Here is a 23922-nt window from a genome sequence, read left to right as displayed (position 1 = left end):
AGTGGAGTCAGTCAATCCATATTACTTTTGTACAGTTGTTTGCCTACTTTCTCCCCATTAGATTATGAACTCCTCAAGAGCAGAAACTGGATGGGTTTTTTTTTTCATTGTATATTAGTGCTTAGCAGAGTTACTGGCACATAGTAGGTGTTTAATAAATGTTGCTGACTGACTAACAGGGAGGAGTTGAACATCAAGATTTTCAAATGAACAAAAAGAGGAGACTGGCCAAGTTTTCCTGACTTTCCAGTTCATTCTGAGGATCATTCCTTTCTTGAAGATTCAAAATAAGTATTTTTTTTCCTACAACATCCTTCAGAAGTCAAAGAACCTTGAGTAACTGAGACTGAATTCTTCACCATTGGAGAATTTGACACATACCTAGTGGGAATCTAGTTCCAATTTATCGGCAATCTAATTCTGGGAGCCCGAAAGTTGTCTTGGTAAGGACTTGAGGTCTTAATTAGATCCTAATTCTTTCATTGCCTACCAGAAAACTTTCTGTGTGACTCAGGCAATGTTAAATGCCAAGGAAACGGTGTGCACTGATCAGAGTGCCTCTGAGCTACCAATAGGGAGAACCCTTCATACCTGTTTGTTTCAGGCAGTTATTGAATTTGTTCAAACAACAAATAGGTTAGAGACACCATTCTCCAGCCTGTTAAGGATTAACATTTCTAGCTTTAAGAGATCTCAAATATGCTTGTTTTGTCATGGTTATACATGATATTCAATACTCTTAAAAAACACAAACTAAGAAATATGTCATTCTTTTGGCCACAGATGATTATGATCATTCATGCCTCAGAGTGATCTGATTATTTATTTGTTCTTTTCCTTCACAGCTGTGACCTAGTTAATTTTAAGTGGTAAGAAAACCCTGAAATCATTAGACCCTCTGCTTGGCCTGAAAATCTTGCTCTGTTAAATTTTAGGATGTTCTCCTTCATAACAGGAAGTGAAGTTGCCGAGAGAGAGGACACATTGGAATTCTTTGAGCACTGAGATAAAGAATAGCAAATGCTATTTTTTCCCCTTTTCCTTGTGGTCAGGGATGAGGGGGAAAGAGAAATGGGACAGTCAACAAAGTGACCAAGGAATGAGTCATCAATTTCTGAATGAAGAATAAAAATCCTTTTTGTTAGTTTCAGAATTTCACATCATGAACATCTTGATCTCCCATCTATATGGACAATGGAATGAGTGATGATTCAGTGCACTGGTCCAGCAACTTCCTGCCTCCCTTTCATGGAAAAAGTCACCACTAATACTACCTCCCTGAAATACTGATTTCATGTTGGAATGAAATCTAGGTGACCAGGATTCTGATTTTAAACCTCAGTGAGTGAATAATCTTCATAGGCTGCCTCAAGAGAGGACATTGATGGGAAAGAGAAAGGATCTGATGTCTTTTGTTTGGTACTATCTGTGATTGGGAACTCCTGGTGTGGAAACTTCCTCCATTAATGCAGATCTACAACTTGTCTGTAATTTATAGTCTTGGAGAGTGCCCTGGAAGGGTCGATGAGAAATTAAGCGATTTGCTAGTAAGAGGCATGATATATGAGAGAGACAGGACAGACCTGGATCTGGCTTTTCTGAATCCAAAGATGAACCTCCATATGCTGTGCTTACAGGGACTCTTGATAAGCTGGATGTTGTAATTAGGAGACTTGGGAGAAAGCAGCCTTGAGGAAGACAAATTTAATTTTCAAAAAGGCAATAAAAGTGATAATCATTACTGATTCCTTCTTAGTTGTCATATTTCCTATCAGATATAAGGCACAGCAACCATTCCCTATAAGGAAAGAACAGAGCTTATTTGTACTTGACTGTGTTAGACCAAACTCAGTCATCTGGGGCCTGTGATTTCACTAGTGTGAGTACTCCCTGCGCCTGAAGAGAGTGTAACCCTTCAACAACTTACAAGCATCATTCTGTAGCCAACTTCATGACCTACCCTAGCTAAACCGATTTTTGGCTGACTGGCATATGACCAATCCACCACAAAACCCAAATTAAAATTCTTTTAGTTTGGTAAGATGTGGCCAGGGTTATTGTAAGTCTCAAATGAAATGTCAAACATTTTTCAAACTGTGAAGCACTATATAAATGCCAGTTGGTGGTGGTGGTAGTGTTAGCCTATAGTCACCAAGCTCCCTGTCTGGAAATTATTCATCCCCTGAGCCTCCTACTTCCCTCCTGCTGAGTTCAAGCAAAGTTTATAGAACAATACAGAGCTGCGCTGGTAAATGTTTAACAACCAGGCTATGCGGTGGGAGGAGAGAGAAAGTATTCACACACACACTTTTAAGGTTAATTTGATTTATTGGCACTTACATTCAGACAATCAACACAACATAAATCAAGCCCTGATTTGTAGCTATTGCTGATTTAAAGCTAAATCCCATTCACTCCCTGGATCTGGTACAATGGAAAAAACACTGATTGTAGAGTCAGTATAGGGTTCAAAACTTGCCTGTGAACTTGGGTTAAGTCCCTTAAACTCCTCAGGATTCAGTTTTCTCTTCTGTAAAAGGGTAGGTTAGATAAATGACCTCTGAGTTATCTTCTAATTCTACATCTATGGTCCTATGATCATTTAGTGGTTCATCACTGGTGCTAAATTAAAATTGGTACAAAATCCTTGAGGCAGCATGGTGACTCAGAAAATCAATAATTAGCATTACCTTTGTTGTATTGTATGGGGGGGGGGAGATAAACATTTCCCAATTACATTTTTTAAATTTTGTTTTTAATTTCTAGATTAAAACAAGCATTTCCATAACATAGTATAATAATTTTTAAAAAGACAATTGCACATGAAACTGCAAATCTATCACATACAAACTCCCTATTCCTTTTAAATATATAATAAATTTATCATGTAAATTTCTTTTTTTCCTTCCCTCTCCAATTACACTTTAATCTGGTTCTGACTCCACTAAGGAGTTTTGCCTAGTGTACCAGGCATTAAGGTTGAGTCTTGTCCAAGTGAAGACAGAAAGAAACCCTTTACAAATACTGGAGCTAATTTTGCCTATGACTCTGGTTTAGCTTTCAAGTACCTAGGCTCACCTCAATGACACAATGAACCATGGAATCAGACTTCAGTGGAAGCTAGAACATACTTACCCCAATTTAATTTTTCCTTATTTGTCTCCTGAAACCAAGAAAGAAAGAGACAGTTTTGATATCAGGGGCATATTCTCCTCTTATGTAATTGTCAGGTAAATTTCACTAGATATTATCCCTGGTAGGAAGGAGTCGCTCATATTACTGAGCCCAAAAACCCATCTGTTCTCCAATCTCTCTGTCAGCTTCATTTCTTAGCTACCTCATGGGCAGCTCACTTTCCAGTACTAGGAGTACAAAACCACTTTTGTGATAGGGAACCATGGTGTGACCCTTGCTACTTAATTCTACAAGTTGCGGGGGACAGCCCTATTCATTGTTAGAGAGTTAATTAGCAAGGAGACAAGTTGCTTTCAAGTTAAGTGAAGGCATTATTTTAATTGCACTGAGAGTAACAGAAGATATAAGATTCTGAAACTTTTCTTCATCATTGAATATTAATTTTCATCTCTGTTTCTGCATCTAGAAGGTTTCTTCTCTGCTCTAAATTTATTTAATAAAGAAAAATAGTTATCGAGTATTGTTATGGTAAATCAGATAAGAAGACCAATTTAATTTTCTTTGCAGATTTTTAGATTCTTTCACAGTCTGGGTGAATTCACTTATAGTTTTTGTTTAAGTTGTAGACTGTGTCAATTTTTTTTTCAGTCCCTTGTTTCCAAGGTTCCTGGAGCTGCTTCTCTGTCATCAGAGTTACTTTGGTTCAAAGAAAGATAAAGTTGAGATAGCAACCCTTTACAAATACTGGAGCTTGCTATGTCTTGGATTTAGCCCACATCTCATACAAATATAACATTTGGTCATTTTCAGCAATTGGCAGGACTCAGGAAAGATCCAGTAGGTCAGTCAATAAGCATTTATTAAGAATCTACTATGTGCCAGGTCAATATATAAAAGGTTAGACATATGATATCAGGATCCACCTTCCTCTCTGCCTACTCCAACCAGATGCTCATACTCATTTCTACCTCTAAGTGCTAGGTTCACCACTTACAGGGCATAACTCTTGTCCTCATAGCAAGTAATATAAATGTTTATTGATTGTATCCAAGAGTTGCTTTTGCGTTCACGGTTTTATTGGTACTGATGCCTTGCATATTTGTTTAACCTGCTTTGTCCTATCCCTTAGGTAAGTCCTGTGAATCTCTGTGCTGCCTTCTATCCAAATAGCTACCGCTGTGTCCTCCTGGTTCTTGTCTGTCTCCTTGACTTCTTATTACTTGCTTGCTTTGAACTCTGGGGTATTTCTGTATGTCTGGACTTTTGCTTGCCTGCTAAAGTCTACTATTTCTCCTTGATCTTGAATTCATTTATGTTTCCAGGTTCCTGATTACAAGCCTGTTGTTCAAGAGTACCTGTCCTAGACCCTAATGTACTCCTGGTTCTTCCTCCTAACTCTTTATTCCATACCCATGATCCACAAAGTCATTTATAGTTAAGCTAGTTTAAATAGGAGCACAACCATATGTGCACACAAAACCACAGATCAAAACCCACATGTGATTTTATCCAAGTGAACTCTTTATGAGGATGCCCAGGCCAACTTTTCTAGTCAGCAGCGTATAAATAACAAAAAACTGTTCTTAAAAAGGCCTGACTTTGAGAAGTAAAGTGATAAGTTTTACTATCTCTATCCGTTTTGGTTTGGGGGGGAAATGCAAATATCCTGAGGAACCAAGTCATTCTAGGGAGAGTTTGCTTTATTCTTTGGACCAAGTTTGAGGAGGATGGCAGTACCCTACCCTGGGGTCTCTAAAGCATCCTGCCTAATGTCAGTGATTTATGCCAGCATTCAGTAAGTGTGGTCAACTTAAATTGAACATTTTTCTTCCCTAAGACCCCTCTTCTTCCTCTCTAGTGTTTCTTCCAGTAATGCCATACCCTGCTGCCTTGTGGAAGTAGCATGTTCCTTGAAAGCTCTGCCAGCAGAGTACAATCTCTAGCATGACCCACCTAGTTGCAAAGGATTCCATACCAACTTGGCAACAAACCATATTCATGGTATCCAAGGACTGGCATTTTTTTTATTGCTTAGTGGTTTTTCAGTTATGTCTGGCCTTTTTTTCCTGGCAAAGATACTGGAGAAGCTTGTCATTTCCTTCTCTAGCTCATTTTACACGTAAGGAAACTGAGGCAAACAGGGTTAAATGACTTGCCCAGGGCCACACAGCTTGTAAGTATCTGAGGCTGAACTTGAACTCATAAAGATGAATCTTCTTGTTTCAAGTCCAATACTCCATCCACTGCTCTACTTAGCTGCCCCAAGAACTGGCAGGGCTGGCTGTCATATAATGATTTATTTTCTACAACAACTCTTAAAGGATATCTAGGAAAGTGTGGATGAGATATAATCTGCAAGACTTAAGGAATTGTCTCTTCCGATGGAATCACAGACCCTTAGAGTGGTAGAAACGAAGTAAGTGCCTGAGTAGAATTAGAACTCAAGGTTTTCTTGATTCCAGCTCCAGCACTCTCTCTGTTATGCCATACTTCTACCTAATTTCTTCAATAGTCCCAACCTCTTTCTAAAACTTCAGATAAAAAGAACACAATTCTATCAACATTATATAAGTTAACTCACTTAAGGCAAATGCAGCATCCACCTCTGACTTCAGAACACCCCCTACAAATACCTTCTCCCCATCCCTTGAAGAGAAACAAACATGGAACATGGTATCATGATATTGACCAACAAGGAATTCAGAAAAAGAAAAAAAGTGCACTTTGAATGACTGATTTGGCCTGAAGATGTTTATTTTGATGTTCTGATTTCTTTTAGGTCCTGAGCATGTGGGTGGGTGAGTGTTTATTTTTGTGACTGAGGTAATTGGTATAATGAGATCACTTTTATGGCCATAGAATCAGCTTGGGTAATAGCTGTAGACCTTTGGGGAATGTTTCTAAACATAGATCTTGGCCTGCTGCTCTGACGATTACTCTAGAGGGCAGTTCCTACTTCTCCATGTACTTTCCCAGGGACCTAAAATATTTTTATATACTGGAAAGATGAAAGTGATGATTTAACCCCCCCCCTTTTGTTTTTATCATCATGTCTCTTGAATTCTCTGGTCCAGAAATGATGACTCTTTGGGTGTCACAATCAGGATGCTATCCAGACCCAAATATGACATTTATTGTGTTGAGGTCAGCATTAAAGGGTCTCAAAATTTTAAAAGACCATTCTGGTCCAAATTTTGCCAAATAAACACTCACTGAATGACAAAATTCTCTTTCTACATATGGTATTCCCAGGACCCAGAAATGACTTTTGTAAAGAAAAGAGACTATAACTTTTCACAAAGCTTAGAAATTTTTTCCCTGAGGATGTTTCAGACTAAGGTTTGATGTAGGAGGGATAAGTAAGGGAAATGTGTTTCCTCAATTCCATCTGTATCATAGATTGTGTTTCTACAGAGGCAGTTTTAGAAAATCTGTATCGCAATGACCTTTTGGCCAAACCAAGAGGGTCAATTCCCCTGTATGGCATTTTGGGTCTTATCAATGGACCATTTCAGGCCTGGTGCCCATTTCCACCCTGCCTAAGGAAAGGCATATGCTGCAGAAACACTATTAGGATAACAAAATTTAGGGACCGTCTTTTTTTCAAAAGACCAAGTTTCAGACCCTGTCATATCCCGGCACCACAGGGCTAATCAAACATTCGTTGGAAGTTTGAAAATAAGTGATATTTGTTCTCATAAAACGACAGCAAGAAAAAAAAATAAACACCTAAATGTACAGTGAATTTAAATCCAGGTTTGGGTCCTATGTGTGGCTACAAGGGGCCCAAGAGGTAGGGGGTAGGGGTGGAAGGGTAGAACTAAGAACTGAAAAGATCCAGACGTGGCCTAGAAAGAGGCAATACCTAATAAAAGTATAATAATCCTTCTCCCTGTATTGTGCCCCCAAATGCTGTTCCTTAACAATTCCTTGAGGGACTAAAGTCCCTTCCTCCTAAATGGTGATGAATTGCTTTATTTTTCTAGAAGCTTTTGAGCATTGTTAAGTAGTTCTTCTCTTTTAGTTCTTCCAGGGCCCCAAGTCAGCCTTGGACCACAGCCCTATTGATTAACTTTCTAGTTAAACTCTTTTGACTTCAGGCTGTAGAAAGTTTGGATTTTCATGGTGATATGATTGCCTTTTACCTTTAGAACTCATTCACAATGAAATGAAGAAATTCATCCCAGAGGATTTTTTAAAAATAGAATCTATTTATGCATTCTAGTAGCACCCTTTGGCCTATCAGCAGAGTGTGGGAGTTCTGTAGTCAATGTTATGCCTGACATTTTCTAAAATAGATGGCAGGAAATGATAACTGAATAATAATGAGGAACTCAGATTATGTTTCTTAATGTAATTTTCTATTGCTCTCTATATGTGTACATATATAATATATACACATATATGTATATTTCCCAGGGTTGTGTACTGTTATTTCTGTATATTTATATACTTTACACATTGATAACAATTGCAAGATATATCACTTTCAGCTTAGAGCTTTTCAAAGCCTTTTCAAGGCAGTAATTAATTCTTAAAACATCCCAGAGCTACGACAGAGACAGTTAGTACTTCTTTAGAAAAACAGTGAACTAGGGACTGAGAACAAGGACAGGAAGCACATATTGGGAGAAAGGTAAATGGGCTGGAATAAAGGAAAATGAGGTGAGTAATTACCTAAAGACCATCCCTTCCCAGCTAGATGCTCACTTGCTAATCTTTTCATAGGATGCTGATGAGTATTTTCCATGAGGTGGAATCAATTTTGTAATGGATGAGATAAATCTACTTTGCCTTCAGACCTTCTCACCCAACCCCACTTCCAGCCCCAGCAACACACAGCTGTTCACTCCTTTTCTACAGCAGAAAGTAACCCATTTGGAGCTTGGGATAATTAGGTGACTGACTCATTCTGGTGAACACATATAAAGGGGAGAAGAGATTGTTGGGGGTAGATGGGAGGGTTGGCATCCCATGACTACTTAATGTCTTATTTCTTTCCCTTTATAGAGGGTCAGAAACTTCCCTACACCAATAATCATCCTGAATTGCTGCCTTTCTTAATTCCAGAAACTGTTTTTCAGCTTCTCTTCCCATTCACAGAACTAAGGAACCATGGTTTTTATTTCTAGTAGAGTGTAGAGACTCAATTCCCAAAATTTTGACCTCAAGACTCCTTTAACACTCTTAAAATTAAAGAGTTTTTGCTTATGTGGGTTGTCTATTGATATTTACCATATGAGAAATTAAAACTGATAAATTTTAAAAATATCTATTTTAGATAACAATAAATCCATTATATGTTTATGTAAATAGCATGTTTTATGGAAAAGAACTTTTCCAAAAAAAACCAAAAACTTAGTGAGAAGAGTGGCATTATTTTACATATTTTTGTAAATCTCTTTTATGTCTTGCTTAATAGAAGACAGCTGAATTCTCATGTATATTTCTGCATTCAGTCTGTTGAGATATGTTGTTTTGGTTGAAGTTTATGAAGAAAATCTGGCTTCACAGATATATAATCAGAAGAGCAAATAGTATTTTAATAAGCACATAATGTCCTAGTATTATTACAAAAATTATTTTGACCTCATGGACCCCTTGAAAGAGTCTCAGAGACCCTCAGAGATCTACAGAACATATCCAGAGAAGGTCTGGTGTAAGGAAGGGAGTGTTGGATTGGGAATCAGAAGACAGATTCAAATTCTGGCCCTATCAGTTAGTACCTGTGTGACCACTGGGAAGTAATTTCTCCCCAATAGGCCTCAATTTCCTCATCTCTTAATTGTCAGGGTTGGGCATTCTGACTTCTAAAGTCCTTTATCACTCTACATCTGTGAGCCCATTTTTTCTGTATAACTTTCCAGAGCATACAGTGGATGTTTAATGAATTAACTAATTGGCTCAGTCCTTGTGTTCTTGGGTTTTGATTAAAAGTATTTCAGTATCAGCCATTAGACAACAATCTCCTTGAAGAAAAGGGATTGTTTATCTCCAGCTTGTGTATGACATTCTATTAATTAGCACAAGCTCTGTCTCTTGGTTTACTTTGGTTTGTTTTTAGAAACTACCCTTCCTTCCATTTTCTATCCTTCAGCTTCTAAATAGTTAGATGGCTTATGAAATTTGATCTTCCAAGTGTGATGAGGAAAAGATGGAGACAGTAAAAGATGTTTTCAGCTCAGAAGGTGTTTAGGTCGGGAGAGGTGAATGCCAAGTCACTGTTATGCCCAAAGAGCATTGGACATGGAGTAAAAAACCCACAGTCCTTGTCTTAGGTCAATCCCAACTAACTTTGTTAGCTTGGATATATCACCTAACCTATCACAGGTATGCATAGAGAACATGGTTTATATAAATTTCAGTTATAAGGGGAATGGGAAGAAGCAATGGTAACAGGAACTGGTTGTTAGCACACCCAGTCCATAAGCTAGGTGCTCGTGCCTACCAACTCAAGCTTCAGGTGCTTACTAGCTGTATGACCGTGAGCAAATCACTTAATCTCTGTCTCAGTTTCCTCTACTGTAAAATAGGAAAAATAATAGCACCTAACTCAGGAGTGTAGAACCTGTGGGTGCTGCCTTTTGACTGAGTCCAAGTTTTACAGAACAAATCCTTTTATTAAGGAGATTTATTCTGTGACCTTTAGAATCAATCAGAGGGCCATACTTGAGGACCTAGTAGGCCATATGTGTCAAGGCTACAGATTCCCCACCCCTAACCTAACTCCCAGGGTTGTCATGAGAATTGAAGGAAATACTTGTAAAGTGGTTAGCATCAGACTCCTATCAGAAAGCTGCTTGATAAAAGTTTATTTCTTTCCTTCCTACTTTTCCTCCTTCTCTTTCTCCCTTCCTTTGTTTTCTTCCTTTCTTATTCTAGCTCCTCCCTCTCCTTCCCTCCTTCCTTCTTTCCTTTTCTTTCTTCCTTCTTCACCATATTGCAGAGATTAAATGAAATAAAATCCGTGAAATGTGTGGAGAACTCGAAAGCTTTCTATAAGTATAAATTATTGTTGTTTGCACACCTATCCTGGTCAAGCAGCTCTCTCTTAAGCTACCCTGTGAAAATCTGTCTGAGTAAATCACCTCTCTATGGGTCTATAGCAAAGGAAGGAATTCAGGGGTCCTGACTTTTCCCTGGAGAATGGGGCAGTGTCTTTGGCAAAGCCACTCTCACCATGCGTAGCCATAGGAGTATGTTAGATTTCCAGAAATACAATCAGAGAGGACCCCTCTTAAGAACTTCAAATTTAAGAATACACAAAGAATCCCTTTAGAGAGCTTTCCCATTCTGCAAAAGTCATGCAGATTCCAATTGAGTTTGAACCAGCACTTTTGTCCTCAGAAATAAATGCATTTTGTATTCAAAATTTTTTAATGTATTAAGGCACCTTTAGACTTAAAGGGACTCCTGTTCCAGTCTATCAGCTAAATACATATTGAAATAGGCTTTTTTGAAAGTCATATTATTTAATCAATAGAGTAAAACATCTCCTTTAGCAATATCCCTATCTGTCCCATAATTACATGCTTTCTGATAGGAGTCTGGTTCATAGCCAAAATTCTCTAGAGCATGTATGGAATGAGCTCAGGGCACACATACAGTAGTTAACTGCACTGTATCATTATTTGTTTTTCCTCAAAAATACCAAAGCAGTTAGCTAACATTAATGGATCCATCTTTTTCCACATTGTATTTTTGGGAGGATTTTTGTTTGTTTTTGCATTAAAAAAATTGTATAAAAGTAGTCTTTGAGTTTATGGGGAAACTGTAAATAACTTAAAAATTATATTTTTCTTTTAAAAACTAAAATGAATCCACCAGGGGTTTTAGGGAACTAGAACAATATATAATTCTGAGGCCTTACATGGTTTTAGCCTTGGGTCAGTGTTTTATAGCTAAATAATACAACTCTCTAAAATGGGTTTTATGGTGGAAATAACATTTATTTCTTGAAGAAGAACATGGAAAGTGTAAAAACACGATAAGGGGAAGAAAGACATTAGTTGGAGGGACATTGTTTTAAAATCATACCCATGATTTTATAATGGCACATTAGGATCATCTATCTAAATCTGGAACAAACCTTGGAGACCACATAGTCCAACCATCTCATTTTATAGATGAGTAAACTGAGGGCAGCTGGGTGGCACAGTGGCTAGGGCACTGGGTCTGGAGTCAGGAATTCTCATCTTCCTGAGTTCTAATCTGTCCTCAAACACTTACTAGCTGTGTGACTCTAGGCAAGTCACTTAACCCTGTTTGCCTCCATTTCCTCATCTGTAAAATGAGTTGGAGAAGGAAAGAGAAAACCACTCCAGTATCTTTGCCAAGAAAACCCCAAATGGAGTCATAAAGAGTCAGACACGACTGGACAACAACAAAACTGAGACCCAGGGAAACTAAGTTAATTGTTCAAAGTCACATAGTTAGCAAAGTATTGGAAGGGGAATTTAAACCTGGAGTTTCTATTTTTAGAACCAGTTTTTTTTATATTCCCTCTATTCATAATCATGAAATGTCATTGATGTGATAGCATCCACCCTTGAGAATTTTATGTGAAGTCTGAGACCCAGAGATAGAGCAAAGAACGTGCAGAAGGCTCATAAGCATACTAAGGAAAACATGATAGGTTTTTTAATGACACCATATTCAAAATGAGTGTATGAAGAAGCAATTAACCCCTCTCCATTCCTGCTTTTTTTTTCCCCTCCAGGATATGGTTTATTACTTGTTTGGTCTTTCAGGCATATCCCTATTTTATATACCAAGCTAGGTAGCCCACTAGCAAAAACAGTGGATTTTTTTTTATTACTGCATATTATGGGATAAAGTTTCCATTCCCCATAGATCAAAGTTGTAACATACAGGACTTGGATGCAGCACTTCTGAAGCTTGGTAAAACCATATAAAATGTCTTGTAATTGTCATCACGAACAACTACCACATGCTTAGCATCACAGAGCCCAGAGTTTTACTGAGTTTTCTTTCATGGATGTATCCTATATATATGGCTAGCCTATCCTCCTAAATAGTAAAAAGACTTGTCTGAAAATGGCCTGTGACATATACGAAGGTCTATGAAGCCTTTCCCACCTTTTCATCACCTCCTTCTAAAACTTTGAGCTTTAGTCTTTCAATAACATTTCTTTAGGTTCATTCTGTACTAATCCAAACTTGCAAAATATCCAAAAAATATACTGCTGTTTTTGCTAAATCACACATGGTGCCTCCTGAGGCTGGAGACTGGGGGGGGGGGGGAGACTGGTTTTCTCATAATTTAAACATGATTTTGTCCTTGCAAAACAGCCTTAGGTTGCTGAATTTGAAGGGGTTAAGTAAAGACATGGAATGTCTTGGGAATGTTGGCAGAGAGAGACAGCAATTTTTTTTCTTTCTTCCCCTCTGCTTTCTCCCCTTGGAAAGAATCCCAGCACTTCGAAAACTTAGTGATGGCTTTGGATTTTAGCTCTTTTCTGGGTTTTGCTGTGGCCAGCTGAGAAGTCAGCTTGAGAGTAAGCATCAGTCTTCCACAAGGGAGGGATGTGTGACTATCTACTTACTAGAGGAGGATATTTTCACCTTGTCTCTGGTAATTCCCAGGGGTAGAAGAAAAGCATCTTGATTTAAGAAGTCATTCCACAGTCCCTGAGGGAAAACAGTCCCTAAAGATTAGTGGTGGTAGGGAGGAGGAGGGTTAAAGGTTAAGGAAGAAGGAGCAAAGTTTATTTTGGCTGCATTTTTTTTCTTTTTTGATTAAAACACTGTGACATTTGAACCTTGTGGTTCCTAAGAAGTCCAGTCATCTGGTTTGTTGCTTGGGATCAGAGAGAGGTACAACTGGGCACATAGCTGGCATGGCTGCTGTACTCTTTAGTTTTGAAGACCTTTTATATAGCTGGGACAGCCTGGTGTGGAACCTGACTGCCCGGGCACTAAGGACCTGCCGAGCTGGAAACATTCGAGTCTTGCAACTGATGTTGAAACCATGGTGCATCTCCAGGGCTGTTTACCAGGTGGGATTTGTCTGTCTTCTAAAACTTCTTCCAAACATCAAGAGATGAGAGGAGGTTGAGAGGAGAAAAGGAGTGGGGGTGGGGAAGAGATACAGACACAGAGACACAGGGAGAGGGAGAGAAAGAAGGAGAGGGAGAGATAGGGAGGAAGGGATGGGAGAGAAGAAAGAGAGAGGAGAGGAGAGGAGAGGAGAGGAGAGAGCCTATGCCACCTATATGAGGATAGTTATGAGTGTTGGTAGAACTGTTATTTTTACAAAGTCTATGAGGTATCCAAGCAATATGGCATAATGAATAGAGTGCTGGACTTACAGCCAAATCCTGCTTCAGTCCTCTTCTGACACAACCTGATAATGTGACCCTGACCAAGTCACTTAATTAAATTCTTAGGGCCTTAAGTAACTCTCCTAGACAATGAGTTAGAGAGAAGGTGCCAACTTGCATTAGTAAGGTAGTTCCCTCACTTGGGAATTCTCTTTATCAATGAAATCATAGGCTCAACCCCTATCCCTAGGGTGTGAAGGATGAAGCAAAACGGATGAGGGGAGATTGTTGATATTTCCTTGAGTCCTTAGAACAAGAAGGCAAGATTGAAGAGTCTTGAATTTGGGAAGGGTCCTTCCTCTCTCATTTATAAAGTAACTTTTGAAAATGGACATTTACCCTTTGTGCTTCGCCTAGTTCATCTGGGGAAAGGAAACATCATTAACCCAGGTAGGTGTTTTTGAGACTGTTTGACATTAAGAACTTTAAAAGGTAGCCAGGATACAGGATACATCCACTGACATCAGCTCAGGAAACCTTGGAGCAGGAGTAATTGTACTTTTGTGTCATGGACACTTCACCTTGTGAAGTGAAGTCTATGTAGCTCTTCTCAGAATAGTGTTTTTAAATGCACAAAATAAAACACAAAGGAGACCAATCATAAGGAAACACAGCTGTCAAAAATTTTTACACAATTTTACAAACACCGCCCCCCCCCACAAGGGTTTACCAACCCCTTGACTTAGAACTTTTTAGTTCTGATAGGATTTTGCTTTTATCTGAAAGACTAGGGGAGGGGAACATGTTCCTGGTCTCTGGTGCTGAGGTTTCCTTGAGTGGTAGAATGCCTTACCTAGTGGGCTTGTTCCATAAAAAATAATTTCAAATAGCTTTAGACCCATCCCTCTTTATGAGCCAGATCACCTTGATGTTTGGAACCAAACAGGCTGCCTGGTCTTTGTATCTTTAAGCTTAATGTGGCCTGTGCCAAATCCCTTAATTAACAGTAATGGCTAAATAATTCTCTCTCTTTCCCCAACCCCCAACCAGTTCCCCACAGAATGTTTGGATTTGTGTTGAAGGGACAGCTCCAGAGGCTTAAGTAGGACAACCTTTGTTTGGCTTTGCCTCTATCTTTCCTGCCTTTGTAGCGATGTATCAGCTTCCGCCCTAGGAAAATTCCACAGAGCAAAAGCTACTGCTGGTCCCTCTAGAAGTGTGTAGTGGCAAGCCAACATGGAGGTAATAGAAATGGCCTCCAACAATGGTTGTACCATGGGGCTGAGCTTGCCCGCTTTGGGGTTTATTGATCCCTTCACTTGGGGCACTGTTTGCCAGGCTGCCCTTTGGGGAGTTTACTCCACTTGGGACAACCGGCTTTCCCTGCCCATGCAGGAAAGTTCAGTGGCCTTAGCCTACCTTTCCTTGTTTACTAGTGGTATGACCCTGGGAAAGTGACTTAATCTCCCTTCTCCAGCTATAAAATGAGGGAGTTGTATGCAATGACCTCTAAGTTTTCCTTCCAGCTCTAAATAAATCTATGACCTAGAAGCCTCTAGAAGCCTTTCCCCTCTGTGTGTCTTCTTTCCTTTCTGGTCCCTTAGTTTTTGGATTGTAGAATTCTAAGTCTTCTGGTGGATCTAAAAAAGTATCAGATAGCTCCATGTGAAGAGACTCTTTTTGAGCCTTTCACTATTCAAATTAATAAATACATATTAAGCAATCACTATGAGCAAGGCATTATGTTATAAATATGCTCCCCCCCATGCTGAGGAGTCTTTCAATAGCAACCTTGGGTCTCAGTTCCCCCCCTTTTTTTTCTTGTTTCTGCTAATGACGTTACAATATATTTCTTCCCATATCTGGCTCTATGGCTTCTGTTTTTTATAAGAACTTCTTTGCCTAACATTCACCAATGAGGAAGGGGAAGCAGGGTACAGGGGAGGAAAATAGTGTAGTAGAAAGAACACTGGTTATGGAGTCAAAAGGTTTGGGTCCAGTGCCCCCAGACTTTCTCTATGATCATGGGCCAGTCACATAAGCCTCCTGAGACTCAGTTTCCTCATATTTAAAATGAGGAAGTTTGACCTGGATATTCTCTGAGGTCCCTTCTGGCAGACTAAAGACAGGGAAGTACAGAGAGAAGAACTGAATCATCAAAGGTTGGCCCCAGAGTCATGGTGTTCTAAGCCAAGTTTAGAACTCAGCATAGCTTGCCTCTTCTCTGGCTTGGGAGTCTTTTGTCCACTGAGGTCTGCCATTTGATAGCTTTGTATATAAGTTTTGTTCATCCCCAGAACCATCCTCATGCCTCCAAAGTAATTAAATGCCAGGTGCCATGTACAAAGTAGCCTATTCTTCTAGGAGACTAGACAGTTCTTAAATATTTTAGACTTGAGGATGGTTACTCAAAATTTCACTGGCCCACACAAACAATTTGACAGTTCTTCCCCTCAGTTTGTGCAGCATAAGGAAGAATAAAATAAATAATATCAGCATTCTGAAGTAATGGCCTGCCATAAGTTGTTTCTGGCCCCAAAGACTTAGAAACACATGTGTCACATATGCAAAATGGGATTAGAATTTTTTTTTGGCAAAAGCTGGATGTATTCATCTTTTTCTATTAATAAAAAGTTACACCCTCCATCTAGCTTCTGACCAAACACTTCTAGTGAACTTGACCCTCAAAAGGCAGCTCATTCCATTTTGGAGACAGCTCTAAGTGCTCAGGAGTCCTTTCTTTTCCTGAGTAAAATCTGTCTTCCCATAACTTGCATACACTGATCCTATCCTGCCCCTCTGGTAATTATAAGGAAGAAAGCAAAGGTCAATGGCTATATATGGCATGAATATCATTACCTTGGGGATTTTATTTATATGTTCCTTCTTTCATTTATACCCAGCTCTGATCTTGGCTTATTGTGAAACAAAGAGCCAATCATTCAAAAGGCTATACCTTAGTTTTCCCCATGCCTTATAGAGAAACTTGGAACAATCATGCATTGGAAGTGCTTTCAGATATTCCTAAGCCATGATCCTGAGTTTATGTTAACTATGTACTGTTTCCTTCTTGACATATCATCTCTAAAGAAATTATGCTATTATACTCTTTTCGTCTCTTCCTCTTGTAAGCTCTTATCTCCAGAGGCAATAGAAATACCAGGTTTAGAACTCAGCATAACTTGCCTCTTCTCTGGGTTGGGATTCTTTGGTCTACTGAGCTCCACTGTTTGAAAGCTTTGTGTATGAATTTTACTTATCCTCAGAACCATTCACTTCCATGTTCATCTCAAGTGATATAGCTCATCAAAGGATTTTCCTAATTTTCAATTATAATTTCTTCCTCCACTCACCTAGAATTGTCATATATTATGTATATTTTGTATTTAGTTATCTGTGTTCATCTCATTCCCCTCTGAGTAGAGCAATAAGTTCCTAGAAAATAAAGGCTATTTTGTTTTTCTCTATACATCTATCACCTAACACAGTGTTTGGCACATGGTAGATATTTCTTGTTTTATTTTGTTTTGGGAGGGGGGGTTATTTATTTATTTACATGGTAGATGCTTTATAAATGGTGATTGAATTGAAAAGGAAAAAATCTCTTTGTACCCTATTTATTTAAAACAGTTTCAACTGTTTATTTAATTGGCATGACAATGAAGATGATGAGCAGTCTTTCAAAAGCAAGGATGATTTTACTTTCCATGAAAGATTTGTGTTTTTTGAAATGAAAAGTAAGGCCAATCTGGGACCAATAGGTTCTTGCCACAATTTGAACAGATGTTTCCACATGTGGAAGTTGAGTTTCAATTGTTAATTCATGATTTCTGCTATTCTCTTTTTATCATTTCATTATGATGGCAAATAGTTTCAAATATAACACAAGTAACAAAAAATGCACTTTGTATTATTTAATGTCTTCATGCCAAGTGGTACAGAGCGTGCCACTCTTGCTCATAACAGCTGTCATGACTAAAGAACAAAAGGCCTGCAATGGGGAAAAACAGTTAGCAAATTCATTAGAGAACTGTTTACACTTTTGCTGTCAAGTCTAAGTGTTTGTTTCTTTTACCCTCTTTGGCCTCTAAAATCCTATGCCTCAGCTTAGCATTAAGGTATCTCTCCCTTAGCTTGCAAAGGCTGTGCTTACAGACTACAAGTTTTGTCAATTTTACCAACCTGGAAAGACTTCAACACAGACCAAGGATGAAGTATATGCCATCTAATGATCAGCCCAGCTAAATTTGGGAAGGTTCACCTCTGTTTGGCAGCAGGATAATGACATTTTTGACCTCAGTAAATCTCAGACATTTTATTAAATTGTCAATTTGCAATGGTGGAGAAAGTACCCTTTACTGGCCTGAGATTTCTTTGATTTGGTTGGAACTCCTGGCATAGAATCCTGTCCACCATTTCTGTTCTTTAACTTGTCAGTAACAGAGAATTTTAAAGAATTGTTTGGGAATACCACGGAGTTAAATGACTTGCCTATTGTCACATGTCTAGTATGTTTCAGAGGCAGGTTTCAAATTCAGATCTCCCTGATGCAAAATTCAGTCTTCTTTTTAGTCATATTACTTATTATCTTCAATACTTACTGTAGTTGAAAACTTCAGATTTGTAATATTCCTTCCAACAGAGCAGATTGCAACTCATCCATGCCTTTTCATATTGAGTAATTCTTGTCTATGTCCTTGTAATGTTAATGGGATTTAAGATCTTCCCCGCCCATTAATAGCCCTAAGGTGGAGTCCATTAAGGGAAGCTTGTTTAGGGGAGGCTTGCTTGTAGGAAGGCTTTCACACTTGTTAATTTCTAATTAGGCACTGAGTCAAGAGGGTCATTATGCTTTCTGGCTCTGAAAAGTGTATATATACTCTGAGTTGGTTTTGCTTTGGGGGCTCACTTATGAGAAGAATCTTGTGATTCCCTGGTCGCAATTTTGTGTGGCCACATGTTCAGAGCTCCCTGACTGCTCAGATGTAAAGACTCTCTCTATCCAGGGATGTATGTAAAGTATATAGTTGATTCAGGCAGTCAGAGCCCTGTCTGTTGGTCTTTATTTCTCTGCTTGTATTTTCTCTGAAGTTCAGGGTGCTGACTTTCCCCCTGAACTAGTGAATATAATTTTAAAAAGATTGTTGACCCCTTAAATAGCTATCTTTCCTAGTAAAGCAGATCTAAGAACCTGTGCTAGCATTCATCCTGGGTATGCCAGTGTGGTAGCCACTACAATCTTCTCTTTTCAGGATCAATCCAATATACTAAAAGTCTCCTTCTAATCAGGGATTCTTAACCTGGGGTCTGGGAACTTAAAAAAAAATAACTATTTTGACATCTATATTTCAATACAATTGGTTTCCTTTGCATTTCTGTATATTTTATTTTATGAATTTAAAAACCTTCTTCTGAGAAGGGGCCCATAGGCTTCACCAGACTGCCAAAGGGGTCCACAACACAAAAAAGTTTAAGAACTCCAAGTATAGATCTCTGAGTATTTCACAAGTTAAAAGTGTAACAATTTCACATCCTTCTCTTCTGACTCATTTCTTTCTCTAGCTACATATTCATCCCATCGACATAATCCAGAATTATGAGTAACTGAAGGGGCAGGAAAAAGGGATTCATATCAGGCATAAGTAGGGGGTAGTTTATTAACAAAAGCGATTTTTCCTACAAGAAGCAGTGGCATAAGTGTATCATCCCAGAAGTATATAGTAGGAAAAGGAACTGACCAGTCAGATAACAAGCTATTAAAATTTTCAAAATTAATCCTGAATTTCAGATATCTTGTATTTTGTGGCCCAGACCTAGTCCAAGCCTTCATTTATTGACCCATAAATGATACATAAAGTCTCGACTAACTCATGATCACCATTAGTGATAGAATTGTAAACATAACTCATATTTGTGAGTTTTTCTTCCCTAATGTGACCAGATTTAATAAAACATATTACATATCCCACTTCTTAAATTATTCTTAGAAACATTCTGAAAGCTGCTTTGCTGTTGTTTTTTTCTTGTTCATTTTAAGAATGTTGAGTTATGCTTTTACTGTTTATCTTCACACAGAAGGCACATTGAGAAATGTCACAGCAATCATAAGGATTGTGGGATTATATATTGAGAGTTAGAAGGCACTTAGAAGTCATTGAGATTGATTTTACCATTCATTTTATAGATACAGAAACTGAGGCACAGGGAGATTAAGTGGCTTGCCCAGAGTCATGCCACTTTGCAATATTTGAAGCAGGATTGTGACCCAGGTCTTCCTGACTCCATGTCCAGCACTCAGTCCACTACACAACTTTCTCCCTCTATGAACATTTTTGGGGTTTTTTGGGGTTTTTTTGGAGGGCTATTTGGATTAAGTGACTTGCCCAAAGTCACATGGTTAGTAAGTGTGTCAAGTGTCTGAGACTGGATTTGAACTCAGGTCCTCCTGACTCCAGGGCTGGTGCTCTATTCACTGAGCCACCTAGCTGCCCCTCTCTATGAAGATTTTTGACAATTTTATTGATGAAGGCAAGGTGTGGAGGAACAAACTTCTACCTCTGCAGAGTCTACAGAGTTGATTGAGCTTCAGTATTTTGGATAGAGTAAGTTTAACAGTGCAATTCTATGATTGGTAATCCAGAAGACCAAGAGGAAGGATTCCAGAAAGTTGAGTGGATCCTCTGTGAGGGAATATGTGGGAAAATATAGACAAGAATTGAATGAGATGATAAAGGCTTACAACAGGAACAGTGAAACAACTCTTATCAGTAAGATCATTGTTCATCCTTAATTTTTTGAAGAGGACCAATGACATCAGTGAGCCATTGAAGTATTACTAGCAGTAAGAAAGTCACTCCTACTCAAATTTTATTTCTGGCCCTTTCATCTACATGAGGAGCTCCCCCCCAAAATGATCTCCACAGAGGTCTCTCTATATCTCAAACACTCTTCCCTTACCTTTTCTGTTAATAAAATTAGTATAAAGACATTGACTCCATGATATCGTAGAAAGAGCAGCGAATTTGGAATCAGAGACCTAAGTGCAAATGCTTTCTCTGTTATTGTCCAACTGTGGAACCTCAGGCAAGTGACTTGGTTTTTCTGGGCCTCAATTTCTCACCTACAAAGTAAGGAGGTTGAACTAAAATTTATCTCTAAGAGCCTTTCTAGCTCTATAGCCTATGAGAAATGAAACTATTGGAAATCCTAATGATTGAACAACAGTTAAGTCTTTTAGCATTCTTAATTTTTGTCAAACTCTGTTAATTGCATTATCCTAATGCATCTCTGAAGCTCTTGAAATTCAAGCGATTGCTGGCTCATGTCATCCTACCTTCTAACCAAACTGATTCCAAAAGCTCTTCATTCTATTATTAATTCATTATTATTCATTATTAATGACCAAAGCATTATCAGCATCATGGTGCTGTGTGTCCTTGTGTACAGTTTTAGACATGTTGAATTTGCCATGACAGTGGTTTGTTTGGGTGGACATTTCTTTGGAAGCATGCAGCATTGGAGAAGCATGCAACAGTGGAGAAGGGAAGGCAATAGGATCTCCTGAGAATTGAGTCACTTCCCAGAGGGTATTTTTGTGCCCTACAAAGAGTATTTCACGGAACATGTAGGGAGAGAAGATGGAGATTCACCCCTTGTGTGAGATTCAGGGAACCTACTTTCTCATCCTAGATCTATCATTCTTGTACTTTGACCTTGAACAACTTAGTGAATAAATACCTACCTCTCTATTTATAAATATATAAATGTATGTGTATGTACATATAAGTAATATGTATATATATATGTATATGTATTTTCCCAAATGTAATGATACTCATGCCTTCAGAACTTTCTGGCAAATGTAGAAAAGAAAAAAGAATGTTTCTCTAGCATTTTAAAAAGAAACTGCCCCCAAAGTTATATTAACATCATTACTGTTATTCTAACTATTGTTAGCCTCTTTGACTTCCCAGTGAGACTCTAAAATAGCACTCTCAGAGAGAAATCGGATCTGAAATAAATAAGCAGCTCCTGAAAGACTGTAGGAAGGTAATTTTGATGTCTTTGCTAGCAGGAGAAATCCCAGGGTTCAAATTTCCTGTGTGTTTGGGGGCTGAAAAAATGTAGGTCACAAGGTTGACAGTTCCTAGAAATCAGAAGAGCCTTCTATTCTCTCCTCCCCACAGAGATAGTCAGGATCCAAAAGCGGGGGCTGTCTCTTTCCTACACAGCCTTGGTTCTAGTGGTTTGGTTTGTGTTTCCCTAAGGGGGAATTTTACTTGTCATTTTCCTGTTCTGAGCAGCAATGGTGGCATTTCCACAATGCTTGTGGATTGGGGCCAAATAACCTGCAGTTTTGTTTTCTTTCTTTGCAAAACCTTTCACATTGGGCACCACTAAGCATTTTCTGTACAGCAAATGTGGGACTACGACCCTACTTACAGTTAGGCAGATCCAAGTTGGAACTGATACAGTACTTCAGGGATACTGTCCAAAAGCAATCCTGGAAAGGGGAGAGAGTGCCAGCTTCTTTTATCTAATCAAGACTTTGTATCTTGGACATTGATAGAAATCAATGCAGCCTCCTTCATTTTTTTTTTTTTATTGTTTGGTTGATTTTAGACTTGGTGTTCCTCTCCTTCCTAGTATGGCCTTAAATAACCTCTAGACTAGAAGGAAGTATCTTACCTGTAGTCTTGTCTTAGGGCACTGCTTAGAATGTCTTGGTCCAGGAGGATTCTTAGGCATTTATACAGGACTCCTCATGATGAAAATGCTTAGCCTAAAGAAACTATTTATGGATTTGAGATTGAAATGAATAGACACCATCTCTCCTATACTGTAAGCTCCACGAGGGCAGGGAACAGTGTCTTATAATAATTGCATTTTTATACATGCATATATACATATAAATACATATATACAGGCACATACACACATTTGGAAGACATCATGGGATAGCTGATAAAGACCCTACCTGGAGTCAAGAAGTTCTGGGTTCTATCCCCGTTATTTCAGATGGCGGCATCCAAAATGTGGGCCACATCATCAAAACTCTTACCCTTGGACCTTCCACAGTGATGATATTCGTGGCTACCACAGAAACCTCAGGCTAGTACTTCTCTGTGGGGATCCGGCTAAAGAAATAACAGGAGATAGGCTCCCTTGATGCCATGGACAAGAACCTCAGCAGCCAGAACCATTTCTTTAGTAAAACAGACAAAATCAAAATGGCTCAAGGAGTGTCTGGGGCTGTGTAGGTTAAAGGGCCCATTCACAAGTTTGTTCCCTACTTGATTGCTGGCATCCAACACTCCTGCCAAGATATTGGTGCCAAGAATCTAACTCAAGTCAGAGCCATGATGTACTCAGGGGAGCTGAAATTTGAGGAAAGGAGGTCGTCTGCTCAGGTGGAAGGAGGTGACCTTATTTGCTTTTATTTCCTCTCACCTCTCCCTCTCTAGGTTCTAATTCTGACACATTGTTAATAGGTAGGCTATTTGACCTTGGGCAGGTCACTCTACCAAAGAACCACTGATCTAATCAAAGTAAATAAATACACACAGTCATGTTTTAAGTTTTCCAGCATACTTTAGTCCTAATACCACCATGAAGGAGAAAGTGCAGATATTACTCATCTGAAATTTAATTAATCCAAATTTAAATAATCTGAAATTTAATCTATTAGTTGAATTTAAGGTTCAAGGAACTTGCAATCTAGATGAGGAGAAAAAATATGGCATTCATACAAAAAAAATGCCAACTAACATATCAAGAACTAATATAGTCATTGTCAAGTGAATGGTAGAGAGGAAAGAACCCTACTTTCAGCTAAAGGGCTCAGTGAAGATCTCATGAGAGGAGGGTCTTGAGAAATGGGTAAGAGTTCGTTAAACAGAGCAAAAAGGCTAAGGTTTGCCAGTTAAGAGAGAACCAGCTGGCCAAAGGTATGAAGTTAGGAAAGTAGAATATATACTCAGGTTATCAAAGTGAGATGAATGTTCTAAGGTGGTCATAGTGTAAGTGTAAGTTAAGTATAAGTCTGGGTGGCTAGGAGGATGGCCATCCCCTGAAAAAGAGGATCAATAATATCACTGTCATCCCTTACTCTTTATTCTTCTTCCCCCCACATATCCAATCTATGGTCAGATCTTGTTTTCCCCTTCGTAACATCTCTCTTATATTTCCCCTTCCTTCCACTAACACAGCCATCACCCTGGTCCAGGCCCTCCACACCTCTTGTTTAAACTATTGTGGTAGCCTTCTGATGGATTTCCTTTCCTCGAATCTCTCTCCATTCCATTGCATCTTCCAATCAGCTACCAAAGTGATTCTCCTAAAGCATAGAACTGACCGTGTCACCTCCCCTCTACCTCATTAAACTCTGTGGCTCCCTGTTACCTCTAAGATCAAATATAAAATTCTCTGTTGAATTTTAAGACCTTTTTAATCTCTAGCCCCTTCTTCTCTTTCCAGTGTTATATCTTCCACACATTCTATAATC

The 23922-nt window shown here is 38.8% G+C and overlaps 1 protein-coding gene across 5 annotated transcripts in view; it reads left to right on the top strand.

Annotated features, from left to right (window-relative positions):
- Nucleotides 1-23922, top strand: part of LOC138176002 (FERM domain-containing protein 4A) — a 416847-nt gene that overhangs the window by 42504 nt on the left and 350421 nt on the right. The window contains exon 1 of one of the 5 annotated variants that reach the window (XM_069106687.1): nucleotides 12606-13154. The exons of 3 other annotated variants lie outside the window; for them this stretch is intronic. In XM_069106687.1, coding sequence (XP_068962788.1) covers nucleotides 12996-13154 — 159 coding nt within the window. In that variant the 5' untranslated portion in view covers nucleotides 12606-12995. Of the gene's footprint in view, nucleotides 1-12605; nucleotides 13155-23922 lie in introns of those variants that run through there. One more of the 5 variants, XM_069106682.1, reaches the window with a different exon arrangement.

Source organism: Petaurus breviceps, unplaced genomic scaffold (assembly GCF_028583685.1).
Source record: "Petaurus breviceps papuanus isolate PSGF00001 unplaced genomic scaffold, PetGlider_PUasm1.0 80, whole genome shotgun sequence".
Taxonomy (NCBI): domain Eukaryota; kingdom Metazoa; phylum Chordata; class Mammalia; order Diprotodontia; family Petauridae; genus Petaurus; species Petaurus breviceps.
This window is presented reverse-complemented; position numbering and strand designations above follow the sequence as displayed.